Genomic DNA, 17,350 nt, shown 5'->3' on the forward strand with positions numbered 1-17,350 from the left:
CTAAGAGAACTCAGAGAGGCTGGATGGTGGCATTACCACATGGCTTGCATCCCAGCGCTTAGCACCTAACGGTTCTTCAATAATTTCAGGTGAGTTAGTCTCAGTGCTTCAGCTGGCTTATAAAACGTCTTTCCTCAATCACTCCTGCTGCTCCCGAATCCATTTTCCACACTAGTCAGGGGGTCTTTAAAAAGGTGAAATAGATTACATCACCTTCTCCTAGAACCTCCGACAATTTCCCACAGCGCTCCACCTGAAGTCCAACCTTCTTTCTTAGGGATTCAGATTCTGTGTGATCGGTCCCTCAATAAACACTCTGGTCTCATGACCTACTCTCTACCTCATTCACACACCCACAGCCACACTGACTTCTTTCTCTCATCAAATACACCCGACTCAGCCCCACTTCTGAGCCTTTGCACTCCCTGGTCCTGTCTGGGACTCTGGCTCTCCAGATAGCCGGCGTCTTTTCATCATACACATCCTAGCTCAAATCTCTCCTCCTCAGAGAGGCCTGACGTGGTCTGCACGGCTCATCAGAACATGCCACCCTCCCTGCCCCATCTCACTTTCCTGCATCACCTTCCTCAGAGCTGTCTTCACTCTATGAAATGATTGTGTTTAGCTGTCTACTGGATGCCTCCTCCGGTAGATTGTAAGCTCCATGAGGGGTGGGACCCATCTGTCTGGTCCACTGCTCTATCTTCCTGAGTCAGTGTCTGACACATCGTAGGTGCCCAGTCTGGAACGACCTCTAACTCCTGAGGGCAGGACCACGCGGACGCTTCTCTGAACGCCCTCCAGCCCCTCGCACAAGACTGGACAAACCATAGGTGCTCATCCGACACTGGTGGTTGATCCCTCGATCTGGTGGCCGACACATGTGGTCTGGACCAGGCCGGTCCTGCAAGGCCGGGTGTGGTTCAGGATCCTTCAGGCCATCTTTGCAGTAGCTGCCCCTAAAGTCATGGGCCCTGAATCCTCAGAGCTAGAATGATTGACTTGAACCAAGCAAGCCCTGGAGACCCACCTGCATATGTGTCAGCTTCCTGTTGGGCCCAGCCCCCGGAATTGAGGTTCTTCCCACTCAATGACAGGAAATTGACAGTGCATCATACCCACCGCCTCCCCCTCATCTCTTCTTGAAAGGCTGAGCTGCCTGATCAGAAATGATGTTTGTGCAAAGGTCAAAGACAACTGATCCACAGGCACTTCCTCTAGTTGGTTGCTGACATCAGGTAAACACTTGAGAACATGTTAGGACAATCCTGGGACTTTGTGGTTCAGGAGCCTTTTCTTCACATTCCAATTTCCAGTATGTAAGCGGGGTACGTTTCTGATTAAGCTAACTCTCGGAAACCCACACCACGCCCCGAGTCGCCGGGAGGTGGAAATGGTTTGTCCCTGAGAGAGGCAGACGTGCGTCGGGGGTTACCTCAATGGACGGCTTGGTGGGGTATGTGTAGTTACTGTTCCGGGGGGTTCTCAGGAAGGGTTCATTCTAGGAGAGAAAAGAAACCACAGGGAGAGCTTATCTGACAGCCTGGAAGATTGCTTAGGAAACATTAAGTACTAACAATCCTGTCCTGTAGATTTATTTAACATGATCTTCTGCATTTAAATAGAAAGAACCGTACAAACATAATTTCATTCATTCCCTAGAGGGTTTTACATAACAGCTTTGACAAGGGATGCACAATAAAAGGCCTAAAAAGGGTTCCATACACGTTCTAGTCAGGGTTCTGCGCTTTTGTTTTCACCCTGACAACTGAACATCTCCCTAATCCTCAGAATGATTTTCTTTCCTTTGTCATTTCTCTGGCAAGAGATTCACATTATAGCACTTTTTTCTTCACCAAAAAGTGTTATGATCATCAATGTATTTTAATATCTGCTGCTATTAGTATGATTTTGCCTCCTTTGAATTATGTATCTTACCCCCTTCGGGTTGGCTTCACATACTCTGGTTGTGTGTTTTTCTCGTGAAACAGCCTCTTCTTTCCCTGCTCGCCTATTTATTTTACAATCAGTTTCACACACGCCCAGTCAAGAATCCAGGTCTATTCAGTTGTGGGTGATAAGTTGGTCGAAGAAGGAAGTAGACAAAGGAGAAAAGGGGGAAAGCAGGTAATGAGAAAATGTGAAAATGACAGTGAAGCAATAAGAAGTTCATAAGCCAGAGACCAGGCCAAACAGCCCAGGGCTGTCAACACCTTCACAAGACGTGCTGAGTGGGGTAGAAGGGCCATGGTCTGAAAATTTGGGAATAACATGGGAGTAAGTAGGAAGAACCGGAATGTTGGAGAAGAGGTCATTGGAGATCCGAACCAGGGGTTGAAAGCTGACTGCCCATCTGCTCTATTTTGGCCTGAAAGGTGCTTAAAAAGTTAGAGGAGGAAAGGAAGGGAGAGGAGAGAAGACCAACTCTGAATGCTTCCCGAAGAGGCGTGTGCCCTTCAGTTCTGGCCCTACCACCTCCTCTTGTCCCAGACCTGATCCCATCCACACGGTTGTGTTCCTGCCTGGCACTGCATCTGAGTCTGCAACCCCCGCTTTACAGATGAGGAGCAACTGGGGGGCAGAGTGGAGGAGGGACCTGCTCCAGGTGGAGAGCAGGAAGTGAGTGCAGAGCCGGGCCCGACCCGTCAAGCCTCCTGACCAGCAGTGGCCTCCTTCCATTCCTCACGGGGAATTCCTCCTGATCACGGGGGTCAGGTCCGAGAAAGACCCTGCTGGTCAGACAGAGGGATGAGGAAGAGAAGGTCTCAGCAGTCACCTTGGAGGATGAAATCTAGGTACATGAAAGCCCTAGCCCTCAGCACAGACCTTGGCTCCCTGGGCAGTGCACGTCTCTCCTAGCCTCCGAGTCTCGGCATTCCTAGCTGCAACATGATTCAGAGGGGGCACTCGGGGCCAAGGGCAGGAAGTGTGCCCTGGACCATCTGCAACACTGCAAGGAGACAGAGCTTACAATGGCGCATCGCCCCGGCTAACGAGGCTTGTCTCTGGCCAATGCTGTTGTGCCCCCTGAGCTTCACCATCAGACGAGGGCACTCTGGGAGCATCCTATAAATAAATGCCCCACCTTTGTAGAGCCCCATGTGTTCAGAGCTCTGTTCTAGGTGCCAGAATGAGGGGAGGATACAGAGGCTTACAACCCAGTCAGGCAGAGAACATGAGAAGCATCAGGTAGCGAAGCATCAGAGGATAGCGCATCCGGTAAGTGCAGTAATGGCTGAGGAACGGTCGCAAGATCTGGGAATGTGTGGTCCTCAAAGACGAGACTCGCTGGGAGGGGGGTCACTCGTTATCATTCTCTCCCCACTTCACGGGAGCCCCGATGGGGCACAGGGCCTGGGGGCTGGAGCTAGTCTCAGAGTGGTTACCACAGGAAGAACCGGAGAGCAAAGACGCTCCCTGCCCTTCCAGACATGCTTAAAATCAAACTGGAGAGCCTATTCCATCTCATGATCCAACGGTAGAGGGAGGGGCCAGAGAGGGGAGACTGAACTAAGGCGTCAGGGAGACACTGGAATGCGGTGGGGAGTGAGGCCAGAACGGGAACAATGAGAACAGGTCCAGGACAGTGGCAGACAGGCGGCCTGGGTGCCCTGGGCCCGTTGACCGCACTGTGTCTGCATGAGTCAGACTGGGTTAAAGGCCTGGCGCTGAGCAGAGGGAAGAGGGAGCCCATTTAGTCCGCTGGCTCTCCTAGGCGAGGTTGCTAACACCAGTAAGTAGAAAGCTAAGCCCATTGAAGGCCAGCACAAGGAAATGTTCTCCTAGTTAGAGCTGTGCAAAGATGGTGTGGCCTGCCGGTGGGCACAGCCCCGACAGCCACCTGATGTGAGTCAGCAACGTGAGTCAGTGGTTTCGGGAAAAGGTCTTGTTCATCTTGGCAGTGTTACTAGGTGTAAAGTTCCGTGAAGGAGAGCTGGTTTTCTTCTGTTCTGTGCTGCTCGGACCAAACCAGGTGTGTACTGTCAGGGCCGGGCACCAACTTAAGGGGGGGCCACGTTCCAAGGAGACATACCTACTACGTGAGGCAGGGTTTGGGACACTTGTCTGCGATAAATAGTTGAGGAAACTGAGGAGAAGACCCAGGGGAGGGTGGTAGTGGTAGAAGAGAGGAGGACGTAACAGCGGTGCATGGAACACCCTCTGACAGTTCTGTCCCACCTCATCCCAACTTCCCATCCTATCCCATCCCATCGTCCCATCCCAAACGCGACCTACTAGGCTGATTTTACAACATATTAACAGGTAGCCACTTGGCTGTTAGAAAAGCACTGCCTTGAGCGTGTGGAAGTGTAAGTAGAAGCCATAGCCTCTAGCTGCCTTGGGAGGGATGTGGTAGAATAATTCAATTATTATATGAGAGACTGCCTCAACAGGACTCCAAGGCCCTCTGCACTGAGATCCTAAGGTTATAAAATTCTCTGTTGCTCTGTGATGGGAAGCATCAGGTGACCTTTAACACACAAAGTGTTGAGGACCTGAACTGGGGTGGTGGCAGTGGGAACGGAAAGGATGCCAGCGGGAAAAGCACTAGGAAGGATCCTATCAGATAGCGTGCCTGACGTTTCACACCTGCAGAACTGTGACAGCCACAACAACGTGGACAGAAATAGGAAGTCCTAAGGATCAGAGAGTTTGGGAAGACAGCTATTTCGTTCCTATGGACGTTGTTACTCAAACATCATTTTTTGAATGAATATGAGTGAGTTTGAGATGATGAGGAGGTCCGGGCAGGAATGGGAGATTTAGAAGTCCAAAGCATTCAAAAGACAATAGACCCCATATGTAATTCAAAAGAGAAACACTGCTAAATAATAAAGGAAGTATAAGGGAATCCAAGAAACCTCGGCTTTTTCTCAAGATGAAAGACTGGATGAAATAGCACTCGAAATTATTTCACTTTGTTTATCCGTGTTTCCCCTTGGTTCCCCCATTCTGTGGGTACCCTGATCATATATTTAATCTGCCTTCTGGGTAAGCTTACACCATAGAGGGCAACCAAGGGGGAAAGATCTCTTAAGGGTTAGAAATAGAGCTCAAGTTTGGGGAAAAAAAGTAAGAAATGATGACACAGGTTGGGGGATCCTAGGCAAAGACATTTAACGGGAAACCCTGGTAATGGACAGATCTCAGAGTGAGGGGACCTAAAGAAAGAGAAAAGAGAATAGGGCTGAGACATGGAAGTTGGAGAATGTCCACATTTTCGATGCTGGGAGAAAGGAAGGAGGGTTATTAAAAGAGATGAGAAGGGGCAGACGCTAGAAAAACAGAACAATCAAGGTGGCTTTACATCCACGAATGCAAGGAGGAATAAATTCACGGAGGAGGTGGCTAACTCTGACAAACGCGTCTAGAGAGGGCAAGAAAAAGACCTGAAAAAGGACTCCGCTCACCTTCGGCTGATTTCTTCAAAGCTTGAGGAGGAGCCACAGCCAGCAGCCCTGGGTTAGGGAAGGAGTGGGCAGAGGCCATGAAGGCAGGAAGGGGACAACAGTCACAGTCCACAGAGCAACTGATCAAAAGTTGGCCACAGGGCTTCCCTGGTGGCGCAGTGGTTGAGAGTCCGCCTGCCGATGCAGGGAACACGGGTTCGTGCCCCGGTCCGGGAAGATCCCACATGCCGTGGAGCGGCTGGATCCGTGAGCCATGGCCGCTGTGCCTGTGCATCCGGAGCCTGTGCTCCGCAACGGGAGAGGCCACGACAGTGAGAGGCCCACGTACCGCAAAAAAAAAAAAAAAAGTTGGCCATAAAATCCTGTGTGCAACCTTAAAGTCTAACAGAAATCCATGGAATACTGTTAAGTGCCCGACCTGGCTGGGCAGAATGCACTTGCAGTTGATTGGGGCTGGGGGAGGAGCAGGCAGGAAGCTGAGAGAGCTCCCCAGTGCTTGCATCCGTCCCTGCCCCCTCCTCCCTGCTGGGTCCTGCCTGTGGCCTCTATGTTTAGACTCAGCTAGGATTAAAATATGTGCTGCCTGGCCCCTGTCAGCTCACACTGAGTTGCTGGTGGACTTTTATATAGCTCCAAGGCACATGGGAGGGAGCAGATGGGACCTGAGGAATGCAGAATTCTACGTTGCCTGGTGCGGTGAGGTTGGGCTGGCCAACAGATGGATCCTTTTGGAATGTGCTCTGGGGTTGCCTGGCAACCGCTTCTCCCAGGCTGGGCTTCTACGTTCCAGGAGGCTGGATTTGCTCTCCTCTGCTCACCAATGGCTCATTCAGGTTCTGTCCAGGAGGAGAAGCGGAGCCCAATGTGGCTTGAGATTCTGGGTGAAGCAGCAGCCTTTTGGGGCTCCGTGCCTGATCTGGGACTTTGAAGCCCATGGTGACAGGGCTCTACCTGCCCCAGTGCCTAGGCTCCAACCTGGTACTTAACAGATATTTGTGAGGAGGAGAGCAAATGACGGCTCCCTGGAATGGGCTGTGATTACTTTTACTATTTAATGGAAGGGGAATTGGCAGATTGGAGAGGGTTTTCCATGGCTGATGTTCAGAATGGCCATATGGGTTCTGAAAATATTGAAATACTTACCCCCGTATGGCTTACAGCCACTGCTCTGAGTCCCCGAATGCCCCCACTACCCAGGTTGCCTGGTCCCTCCCCTAGAACCCGCTGTACGTGGATCTAGCAATTAAAGGGTTAACACCTGGCACAGAAGGGCCCTCTAGGACCTTGCCCGCATTGCACTGATTATTACATCTTTTGACCATCTCCTTCGCTCCAAGCCCTGGACCCGGCATCTGAGCCCTCTGCTACCACTGCCTTCACTCCTGCATCCCTTCTTCCCACCCTCCTGATGAAGCTGATGGTACACAAGGCTAGCCTGGGCCGGAGACTGGGGTGGGGAAGGCAGCAGACAGGGAGGGGTATACCAGGCAGGGCTGCCCACTGTCTCTGGAGCCCTGGCAGACACACGGGGGAGCTGCAGGTCCTCTCCCTGCTCAGCTGGGAGGGTGGGAGAGGGCGAAGCAGCCCAACCCAGGTGGGAAACCCAGCCTCCCAGACCGGGTCACGCTCTCCTGCTTTCACTGCCTCTGAGGGCTCTCTGGCCTCAGCCTTATTTGGTTAAAGAGCCATAAGACAGGGGCTAGAAGAGGGGGTTGAAGGCAATGGGCACATGTACCTGCCCCACTCCTGGGCCTGAAATCAGGTTTAACAACCACTTAGATCTTCCTCCTTAAAAGGAGCCCAGCCAGCCTCACCCCAGTCATGGCAAGGCTGGGCCTGCTTGTCCCTCCCCCACCCAGCTCCAGGGCTCTCCTCCCTGACCCTCTCCCTGCCGGACATTCCCGATCCAGGCTCGACGACCACTAACCACAGCTTCTGAGCCCAGCTGGCTTCTTGCTAGGCCTCCAACCTGCAGCCGGACCTTCCCAACTGCCCCACGTACCGCTGCTGAAATGAGTGGTCTTCCCACCTTCTGGCTTATTAACGCCGCTTCTCAAGAATCCACATCCGTCACCCTACTTGTCTCCCTCTACTGGGGCCAGGCCTCCTCTCCCACCTGCCTCTCCTAGAGACACAGGTGCTTCTGTACCCTCTTCTACCCCTCTCTGTTCTCCTCCACTTCCCTCCATCCTCCGAAGTCCGTCCTCTCCCAGTCAGGGGGCAAGATGGGCAAAGGGGAAGCTGTGGTGCGGGGTGAAGGGGATGGGTGGGGTCTGAGCTCTGGGTTTCTGGAGAGCAGCACAGCAGGCCCTCCCTCATTACCTGAGCAGGGCAGGGGAGGGGTATAGCTGCCATCAGGTCCAGGGTATCCGTTTTCTTTCCTAGTGGTTCAAGCTGATTGAGGAAGAAAAGAGAGACGTGCATGTACTAATTTGTTTCCCCTGAAGTGAACATTCCCTGGCAGGGCTTCCTGCAGTGGGGAGAGCTCAGATTTGCTTTCAGGGGGCCTGGCTTCCACTCCTGGCACTGCCACTTGCCAGCTGTGGGATACTGGGCCAGTTTCTTAGCTTCTGTAGGATTCAGCTTCCTCAGAAACTCCTAAGACTTTTCTTGCAGGGCTGTTGAGAAGCTTAAATGAGATAACATGGCTTAAACTGCCTAGAACAGCTGCTGACACATAGAAAATACTGAATAAACGTGAGGGTTCTGCCTTGCATTCATGTAAAGAGTCCCGCACCGCAGTTCAAAGCCCATGAGAGGGGAGGCAGTTGATCCCGGAATCAGAAGGACTCCGTATTTTCAGTTCTATACAGACTTCCACAGATGCGCTGGCCACTGCTCCTCTGTATCTTGCTTGCAAAGGGAGGCCAGGAACAAGCTCCATTCTAGGGGGCTTTGCTCTAGACTAGAACCCCAGAGAACCAGGGACATCCCATGTATTTTACCATATTGACCCAAAGGGCTCTGGAGAGCTGGGAGTGGAATTTCTGATTTGGATGGAGGCAGTCTGGGGCGAAGAAGGACACATCCGGGCGCCCATCCTGAAGGAGAGAAACAGACGTCCTTAAGATCCCGTTGGCGCAGAGGGTGGATAGTGGGCCACAGCTGGTGGGCCTGACCCCTGGGGTTGACCTCTCAATGCCCTCCTCCCCCGAGGGTGCTCCCCGCCTGTGGCTTCCTAAGGCCCTGCTCACCTCGAGAGGGAAATCAGAGCAGTCCCACAGATCAATAGCCTTGAGTGACCCCAAACTCCTAATCTGCTTTCCGGTCCCACAATTCCCCTTATTTAATTAAAAAAGTGCTATATGTATTTTTAGGCACATGTACGTAACCCATGCCATGGTTGAGGGAATGAGATACTAGTCCCTGAGGAAGTCTTGGTCAGCCAGCTGGGAAAAGCTACTTCCCAGCCCTTGGCCAGCTGGTCCCAGTGACCTTGGTGGGGAGAAGAGGCCAAGCCTTGGGGCAGGCCTGGGCAAAGCCTAGGTGCTCAAAGCTTCCTCCGGCTTCCCTCCAGGTAGGCCAGGCCCTTGGGATGGAGGCCCAGGTAGAGAGAACTGAGTCCCCACCCTGGTCCATTCACAGAGCTCTTCTGCTCAGAGTGGAAGTGTCAAGTGGAGAGCAGAGCCAGGGGCGGAAATGGTACCCTCCGTTATAACTGCAGTGTTGGCTGTGGGGCAGAAAGTAAATAGTCTGGAATTGGACGTGTTCAAATCTCACCTCTGTGCCTTATTTCCTGTATGATTTTAGGGAAGATACTTCAAGTCTCTGAGCCTCTGTTATGTGGAGATGATAAAACTCACCTCAAAAGGCAGTTGTGGAGATTTGATGCGTGGTGCGCACAGTGCCTGGCACATAGTAGGTGCTCAATAAAATGGAGGCTGTGATGAGTAGTAATGAGAACATCTCACGTGGGACTCCCTCTGGGAATGCAGCTCTGATGTTCGGGGAAGCTGTACCCACCAGACCAGCAGCTGGAGAGCTGCCCGGGTCTGCCCCATTTATTTTCACTCTCACGGAAGCACTTGGCATTTCTGCCTTGAATTTTCTCCTCCCTTTGGCAGCCCTGTCAGGGAGGGCAGGGAGCCTACCGCCAGGATGGGGAGCTGGATGTTGTAGAAGAAGGGCTGCAGCACCACGGAGAAGTCCTCCCGCGTGTCGTAGCGACCTGACTCCACCAGCTCACGCATGCTGCTCTGGGGACACACACATGGGTGCCTTCTGCACAGGCCCTGGGGCTCCAGGTGCCCATTAGGGCAGGGGTGGGGGTGGGTGGGTAGTGTCCTTGTCCCCGTCTCCCTCAACAGGTGGGCTGACTCAGTTCTTCCCTTGAGAACACAGACACACCTGATGGTAAATCTCTTTCCAGAGTATTGGATACGGGTTGTGCCACCTTTTGGTTTTGGTTTTAAGTGGACCGCAAGTTCTGAAGGGCCGGGCAGGAAGTCCCACAAGGAATGGAAAAACCTAGGGAGAGTCTCCAGAGGGCCCCCAGGCTCGGGACCTGCAACTCCCCATTCGTGCGTGGCCTGCCTGTTGGGGAGGTGGGAGGTTGGGGGGACAGCTGGGCCTCTAGGGTGCAGTGGAGGGAAAGGTAGTCCGATGGGGCACCTAGGGCTGCCGCCCTCTTCAGGCCAAGTGTCAGGGCTGAGCCACCAAGGACAGCTCAGCCACGAGGACTCTGCCACCTGGGTTCCTTTGGGATGACTCCAACTGGGCTGCCTGAGACACCTCAGCCAGGAAGTGGCCTGGAGGGCGATGTTACCCCTCAAAGCCTGAACAGTTCTTCCCTTCCCCGTGTGCCTCCCCTGGGGGGCTCTGGACTGGCGTGTTCATCGAGGGGGAGGAGAGACTTTCTTGGTCTTACCTGGTAGGCTCGGGTGACAGCCTCCAACCTGGCCAGCTCTTGGGAGCTCTCCCGCGGGGTCAGAACGCAGTTACACAAAATGCTGCACAGAGAGGGGGAGGCAGGGGGACCCAGAGCAGAAGCTTAGGTCAGAGACTGACTCTGCTGCGTGGGGCGGGGTGAGGCGCTCACCGGAGCCCTGGCTTAGGAGGCTCTGCCGCGCGTGCTCAGGGCAGGTTTCAGGCCTGACAGGGGGATGGACAAAGCCCCAAGGGTGTATGGGGCAGGTCCAAGTGTTGGACCACAGGCCCTGGGCCTGCAGCAAATTACGCTGAACACGTGAATTTGGACAATGAAAAGCCAACGTTCAGTGTTTAGAAATAAAGTACAAGTGCCTGCTCTGGCGCTGGAGCTGGTATTTCGGGGCCTCTGATGCTCACGCCTCAGACACCTCCTGAGTTCACACTAGTGCCCCACTGTGTCCCCTTTTGTTTTGTTATGGATTATTTCACATCCATAAAATACACTTAATGTTAAAAAAGATATCTCTAGAGCACTCAGAATAGTACCTGGTGCACAGCAAAATTTTAAAAAGTATTTGTTAAATGAGTATATGGATATATAATGTAGGAAGAATAATAAAACACACGCCTTGCACCTCTCACGCAGCTTAAGAAACAAAACACTCCCAGCTGGAAGCTCCCTGTGTCCTTCCCCAATTCGCTTCTTCCCCACAAAGGTAAGGGAATCTTGGGGACCATTCCCTTGCTTTCCATTACGCTTCCACCACCCGTGGACACGTCCCTATATGTTTCTCCTTCTCACAGGCTGGGCTGCACCGTCTCTGAGAACTAGTGTTTGTCCCAGCCCTAACCTCTTCCCTGTGGCTTCCCCGTGGCTTCCCCGTATCACAGAGGTTCTCGCTGATACCCTGAGGCTGGTAAGCGGGGGCCCTGGCTCCAACTTCCCAGAAGGAGGTGGTCCTGGCACAGACCCTGTTACAGACTTGCACACATGGACGGACCAAGTCACAGAGACCCCGAGGAGTCCCCACCGCATGAGCCAGACCAGCAAGCACCCGCCTACCTGGCCTGCTGCACCGGGCACTTGTCGGGGTTCCCCAGGAACACGCGCCGCATGACGCGGGGGCTCATGAAGTCCACGAGGTTGACCAGCGCCCGGGGTACCTACGGGAGAGGCTTCAGATGAGAGAGGGGCTGAGGGGCTTCTTTCACAAGCTGCCTTAGGGCCCCAAGAAGTGGGATCTGGCTCCGGAGTCCCCGAGTTGGGTTCTGGGAGGTGTCGACACAAGGTGACCACCTAGGGCCCTGCAGGCGTGCCACCCACGTTGGCAGCAGCGTGAATGGGCCTCCTGGAGCAGGACAACATGGCAGACCCAAGTCTAAATGCTGAGGGCTCAGCTCGTTCAGCCATCAGTCAGTGAACCCAAATCCGTTAGCTTTCTTTTTTTAAATTTGTTAGCATTTTTTTTAATCTTTTTTAAAAATTTATTTATTTATTTTTGGCTGCGTTGGGTCTTCGTTGCTGCGTGTGGGCTTTCTCTAGTTGCGGCGAGTTGAGGCTACTCTTCGTTGCAGTGCACAGGCTTCTCATCGTGGTGGCTTCTCTTGTTGCGGAGCATGGGCTCTACTTGCGCGGGCTTCAGTAGCTGCGGCACGTGGGCTCAGTAGTCGTGGCGCGTGGGCTTAGCTGCTCCACGGCATGTGGGATCTTCCCAGACCAGGGCTTGAACCTGTGTCTCCCGCACTGGCAGGTGGATTCTTAACCACTGCACCACCAGGGAAGCCCCAAATCCGTTAGCTTTCAATTTGGTGAGGTAGGTGCCCCGTTTGCCAGGACATTAGCCCTTGACTCTCTCCTTCCAGCCCGACCTGGGCTAACTCTGCTGAGCAGGCCCAGAGTCTTGGCAACCCATAGAAGCATCTGGGAGTCAGAGCGCCCCCTCCTGGGCATCTGGAAAGGCTTGTCCATGCCAGGGGGTGGGGAGACCAGAGAGGGGCCTACTGTAGACACTGCCTGCCACTCAGAGAGCGGTGCCCAGCCTGGGAGCCGCCCAGCTGCCTCCACCAGGGAATGTCCCAGGTAGAGGTGGGGGGACTGCCTTCCCTTCTTCAAGCCTGAGACCCTCGGGGCTGATTCCAAATAGAATGAGGCTTCCTTGGGGGGAAGCCCCAAACTCTGGAAAGGGCAGGAGCCCACGTCCTTGTCTGTCTCCTTCAGGGGAGGGGGCATTTCACCCTCTTGCCCCCAACACGCTTGAGCTGTGTCCAGCTTGTGGGAGCCCGCCACTCACCTCTCTGTGCAGGATGTCCAGGGCATTTCGGAGATGGTCAAAAAAGTTGGCTGCAGAATACAGATTCTGGGAAGAGACAGGATGGAGAGGAGGAGCTGGTTAGGGGGAGAGGGCAGTCTCCCCACCCGGCTCCAGCCCCAAGGCCTCGTTCTCCCTCGGCATCCAACTGTGACCAGCTCGTCATGTCAGAATCTGAGATGAACGGTTGGCTACTCGCTGTTGCCAAAGATGGGCCAGACGAAGACTGGAACCTTCAGCCAGAGCTGTAGCTCAGGAGCAGAAGGTGTCTAGTACCCCTTTCACGGGCTTGGGCTTTACTGCTTCTTCTCTTTCGGAATTCTCAGGAGTTGTAGGAAACGGGAATAGAAGCACTGTATATCTGTCACTTGCTGCCTCATGCCAGCTAGGACATGGGGGGGAGCCAGAAATGCGAGGGTTCGGGGGGCAAGAAGTGTGTGCGTGCACCTGTGTGAATTGCGTGTGCATGTGCGTGTGTGCGTGCACACACACACAGGTGTAGATGGACAATCCTAGGGCTGATTCTAGGGACTGTTCTCAGATAGGATCTCCAAGGCTTACAGGTCAAATCAAGGGCGATGAGTAGGCCTGGCCCTCCCCCATTACCGAATCCGTGCAGTAGTCACATAAGTCACTGCCTCCAATCAACACCGTGATGACCTTCCAGTCCTCGTGGAAATTTACTCTCTACACAGAGGGAGGAAAATGCCTGATGATTTCCAACAAATAAAAACACCACAGCTAGGAAATCCATTCAACCCTCTAAAACTTCCTTGCCCTCTTGAAATAACAGCATCAGAATCTCAGAGCTGACAGAACTTCAGAGGTTTGTTTATAGACCACAGATTCTTAGCATCAGGAGGGATTTTCAAGGTCATTGTGATCAGCAACAAACCTCCCCCCAGCTGACGTAATCTCCTGAGGGCCTTCGACAGGGGCTGCCCTACTGCTGCTTGAATGCCTCTAGTGACAGGAGGCTCACTGGTTTCATGGCAGACAATTCCATTTGGGGACTTTAGTGGGTCAGAAAGTTAGTGTTTAAAAATAACCATAGGGCTTCGTTGGTGACACAGTGGTTAAGAATCTGCCTGCCAGTGCAGGGGACACGGGTTCGAGCCCTGGTCCAGGAAGATCCCACATGCTGCGGAGCAACGAAGCCCTCACGCCACAACTACTGAGCCTGCTCTCTAGAGCCCGCGAGCCACAACTACGGAAGCCCACGTGCCTAGAGCCTGTGCTCTGCAACAAGAGAAGCCACCACCATGAGAATCCCATGCACCGCGGAGAAGAGTAGCCCCCGCCACTCACCACAACTAGAGAGAGCGGGTGCACAGCAACGAAGACCCGAGGCAGCCAAAAAGAAAAAAGAAGAAAAAGCAATGTAAAAGTAACCAAAAATCTGACTCACATGGTCATCTTTCATCTTCTGTATCAGAGTCTGGACTTGGCTTGAAAGTTCCCTGAGGAGGAGAGGAAATCAGTCCTGTTGAGGAACAGCGCCCAGACCTTTCATCCTAAAGGGCTTGAACTGGAGGTTTCTATGGCATTAACCCCTCCCCCCCCCCACGAGCTGGCAGAGACCCTGAGGCTCAGGACAAGAAGCTACTTGCCTCTCCTGGAGAGTTCTTACAACAAATAACCGTTTGCAAAGCCTGTCGTGTGTTTGTCCTAAAGCAACAGTCAAGGGTACTGACAATTATATTTGTTACGCATGGTCTCCTTTCTAGGACTCCACATGCAAAGGGTCTTTAAGGTTCCATGCTAGGAAACCGTTCATCTCCTTTGAAGGACTGGTGTAGATTCTGAAATTAGATCTAGGAAAGTTTTGGCATGCTTCCTCTTTTTACCCTGGCTGCCAGGAAGCTGAGTGTTTGATGCTTAGACACAAGAATCGTAAGAAGGCTCATACTGACACAGTTGCTTCTTCCCCTCCTCCCCCCACCAGAAGCTGTGATTTTTCTCTCTCATGTATATGTTGTGTCATTTTTGGCAAACTTAGCTACATGTTTCTTTTAGAAAGAGGTGGGGGAATAAATATACACCGTACAAACACTCGGGTTTAGAATTCATGGAAAGACCAGACCTCAGGCATCCCCAGCTCCTCACTAGTTTAGGTCCCTGTTATAGTGTGAGATGGAGCCACAGAACGTTCATCTCCTGGCGCCTGGTGGTGGGTCCATCTGTCCCCAGCCGTTTCTACTACTAAGAAGGGTCTTCCCAGGCTGGGCCAGGAGCAAGGAGACCCAGGCGGCTGAGGCTTCTAGGAGCAGGGTGAGGGGCCTCCTTGGACGAGCAGCCCGGGAGGCTGAGCAGTTGGTTCCAGCTGCCTCTGGCTTCTCAGCTGCATTTCCTGCAGCTCCAGAGCAGGAGCAGGGACAGGACAAGACTTACTGCCCCTCTAAGTAGCCTCTGAGGCTGGAGATCCTGGCTTGCCCATCCATTTGCTTGGTACTCCCTGATCTTTTGGGGGTGTTGCCACTTGTGAGGTGCTGTAGAGAGTACCACTATGCCATGGTTAAGTTTTAAAAATTGGCTAAGGTGGGTCGTTAGTTGAATGATTAGAACATGCTGCACAGGAAAGCAAGGCCAGGAGTTCAGGCTCTAGGAGCATGGCCTCTGTCCAAGATCCAGCCCTCCAGCCTCCCTGCGGCCTTGGTCACGGGGCAGCCACAGAAGAGGGTGGCCAAGAACTTCTCAAATCATTGCTGCAAATGGATAAATGTCCCCTTGGCACTCAGAGGTCAGAATTACAACCTTAAAGGGGACTACATGCCTCCCCCTCCCTACCTGACAGGCCCCCTCCCCTCCCCAAATGCCATACTTAGCCTTTGTTCCAGGAACAGCCTGATTGAGGAAGGCATTTGTGTCACTGGCGTTGCCTGTGCCCACCGCATAGCCTGTGAGATTTCCGTTGAACTTCCGAAGGATATCTGGAAGGGGAAGGGTGCACAGGACACAGAGGGCTTAGGATGGAAGGCAGAGTGTGCTCCTGAGAGGAGTTGGGGCCTCAAACGACTTGGTGACAGGCTGGGCCAAGACAACAAGAGCCTCTCAGTTTTTCTTTTCTTTCTATCTTTTCTTTTTTTTTTTTTTTGCGGTACGCGGGCCTCTCACTGTTGTGGCCTCTCCTATTGCGGAGCATAGGCTCCGGACGCGCAGGCTCAGTGCCCATGGCTCACGGGCCCAGCCGCTCCGCGGCATGTGGGATCTTCCCGGACCGGGGCACGAACCCGTGTCCCCTGCATCGACAGGTGGACTCTCAACCACTGCGCCACCAGGGAAGCCCTCTTTCTTTCTTTTTTTATAGTTTACAGTGCAGCAAATACTCACTGTCCCACTTGACTATCTCCACACTCTCTGGGCCAGTTGAGGAGATCTGAGGCTCAGAATGTTTACTAACTTGGCCCAGGTCACCCGACCAGCACACAGAAGGGTCAGGGCTCGTACCCAGGTCTCCGGAATCCAAACACAGAGTTTATTCCATCCCCTTCAGCCACCTGTCCACAGGCCTCTCGTCTCATTTCAATGACAGTCCACAAGGAAGATGTTATTCCCTCCTTTCTTAGCTGAGAGGCACTTTCAGGAAGCCTGGGGGTCAGATGGACCCAGAGGGCAACCTCAAGCCACTGGTGGTTACTTACTCGGTAAGGTGGTCACATTCTCCAGGTAGCCGTCCCCTCCTGAACTGTACAGAGTGAACAAAGCCAATGAGAGAGACTGAATCAATACACAGGCTTTACAAAAAAGCGCCCCCAGCTTTTAACAATGCCCATGCCATCAGTACCTGCCAGGTGTGCCAGAGACATCTCTCTGTGTTTGAGGGATTCTGAGAATATTTGAATTCCCCGAGGAGTTGGTTCCCCCAAATTCAGGATTTGAAGCTGAAAGGTGGCTGCTTCTTTTCTTCAGCAAATCAGGAGGGAGCGCACTTAGCTGAGTATATACTACGAGCTCAGCCGCGAACCAGATGCTCTACATCAGTTATCTCAAATCTACAGACAAGCTTGTGATGAGGATGAACTATCTCTAGTTTACAGAGTAGGAAGCTGAGGCACACAGGGGTTAAGCAACTTTCTAAAGGAAACTAAAAACCATAAAGGTAACTAAAAACCAGCTTGAGCTGGAAACCTTTAGAAAATGGATAAGCTCTTCTTTGCCCAGTGGTCAGGCAAATCCCGCTGGAAGGTTCGGGGGATGGCCTCTCACTGCCTTCCAATGCCCGATCTCATTTCATCTCATCTCATCTAGTTTTATGGCCCTCAATCTAACTTGAAGAGACACAAAGTTTCATTGCCTTTCATGCATTTAAATTGAATACATGGGGGAGGCAAGGAGAAAAGTATTTCTATTTGAAAAAAGTCCAATGTTCAGATGTATTGTATCTACTGTTATTTTTCTTCTGTGTCTCCTCCTTTCTTCCCTCCTCAGTCCCAGCATATTATCCCAGGCCAAGAGATTTTGAGAACACAGTGTTAGCCTTCAGCCCACCAGTAGAACCTTCCAAAGGACAGGCCACGAATCAAAGTCTTGGCTATTCTTCATTCAAGGGAAGGCTTGGAATGAAGTTGACTATTTCACACTATGGTGGTCAGAGGCTTAAGTCAAAGGTTCAAGAACCTCAAGTGGTGGAGAGAAAAAGAAGCCAGGTAAGCCCTACCTTTCTATCTCACTCAGGAATCTCTCTCCTACCTCCATCCAATGTCTGAACTTAACTTGGCCTTTGGTCGGGCATTTTTTTTTTTACGCTTCTGATCCTTTCCC

At 52.6% G+C, this 17,350-nt stretch overlaps 1 protein-coding gene across 2 annotated transcripts in view; it reads right to left on the reverse strand.

Moving 5' to 3' along the window:
- Positions 1 to 17,350, reverse strand: part of PLB1 (phospholipase B1) — a 189,032-nt gene that overhangs the window by 23,351 nt on the left and 148,331 nt on the right. For both annotated transcript variants that reach the window (XM_060309527.1, XM_070046869.1), the window contains 11 exons: positions 16,231 to 16,274; positions 15,411 to 15,519; positions 13,998 to 14,049; positions 13,196 to 13,276; positions 12,572 to 12,637; positions 11,344 to 11,444; positions 10,279 to 10,360; positions 9,503 to 9,607; positions 8,357 to 8,452; positions 7,734 to 7,805; positions 1,436 to 1,501 (listed from right to left, as the gene is read on the reverse strand). In XM_060309527.1, coding sequence (XP_060165510.1) covers positions 1,436 to 1,501; positions 7,734 to 7,805; positions 8,357 to 8,452; positions 9,503 to 9,607; positions 10,279 to 10,360; positions 11,344 to 11,444; positions 12,572 to 12,637; positions 13,196 to 13,276; positions 13,998 to 14,049; positions 15,411 to 15,519; positions 16,231 to 16,274 — 874 coding nt within the window. The remainder of the gene's footprint in view (positions 1 to 1,435; positions 1,502 to 7,733; positions 7,806 to 8,356; positions 8,453 to 9,502; positions 9,608 to 10,278; positions 10,361 to 11,343; positions 11,445 to 12,571; positions 12,638 to 13,195; positions 13,277 to 13,997; positions 14,050 to 15,410; positions 15,520 to 16,230; positions 16,275 to 17,350) is intronic.

This window comes from Globicephala melas, chromosome 12, assembly GCF_963455315.2.
Source record: "Globicephala melas chromosome 12, mGloMel1.2, whole genome shotgun sequence".
NCBI lineage: Eukaryota > Metazoa > Chordata > Mammalia > Artiodactyla > Delphinidae > Globicephala > Globicephala melas.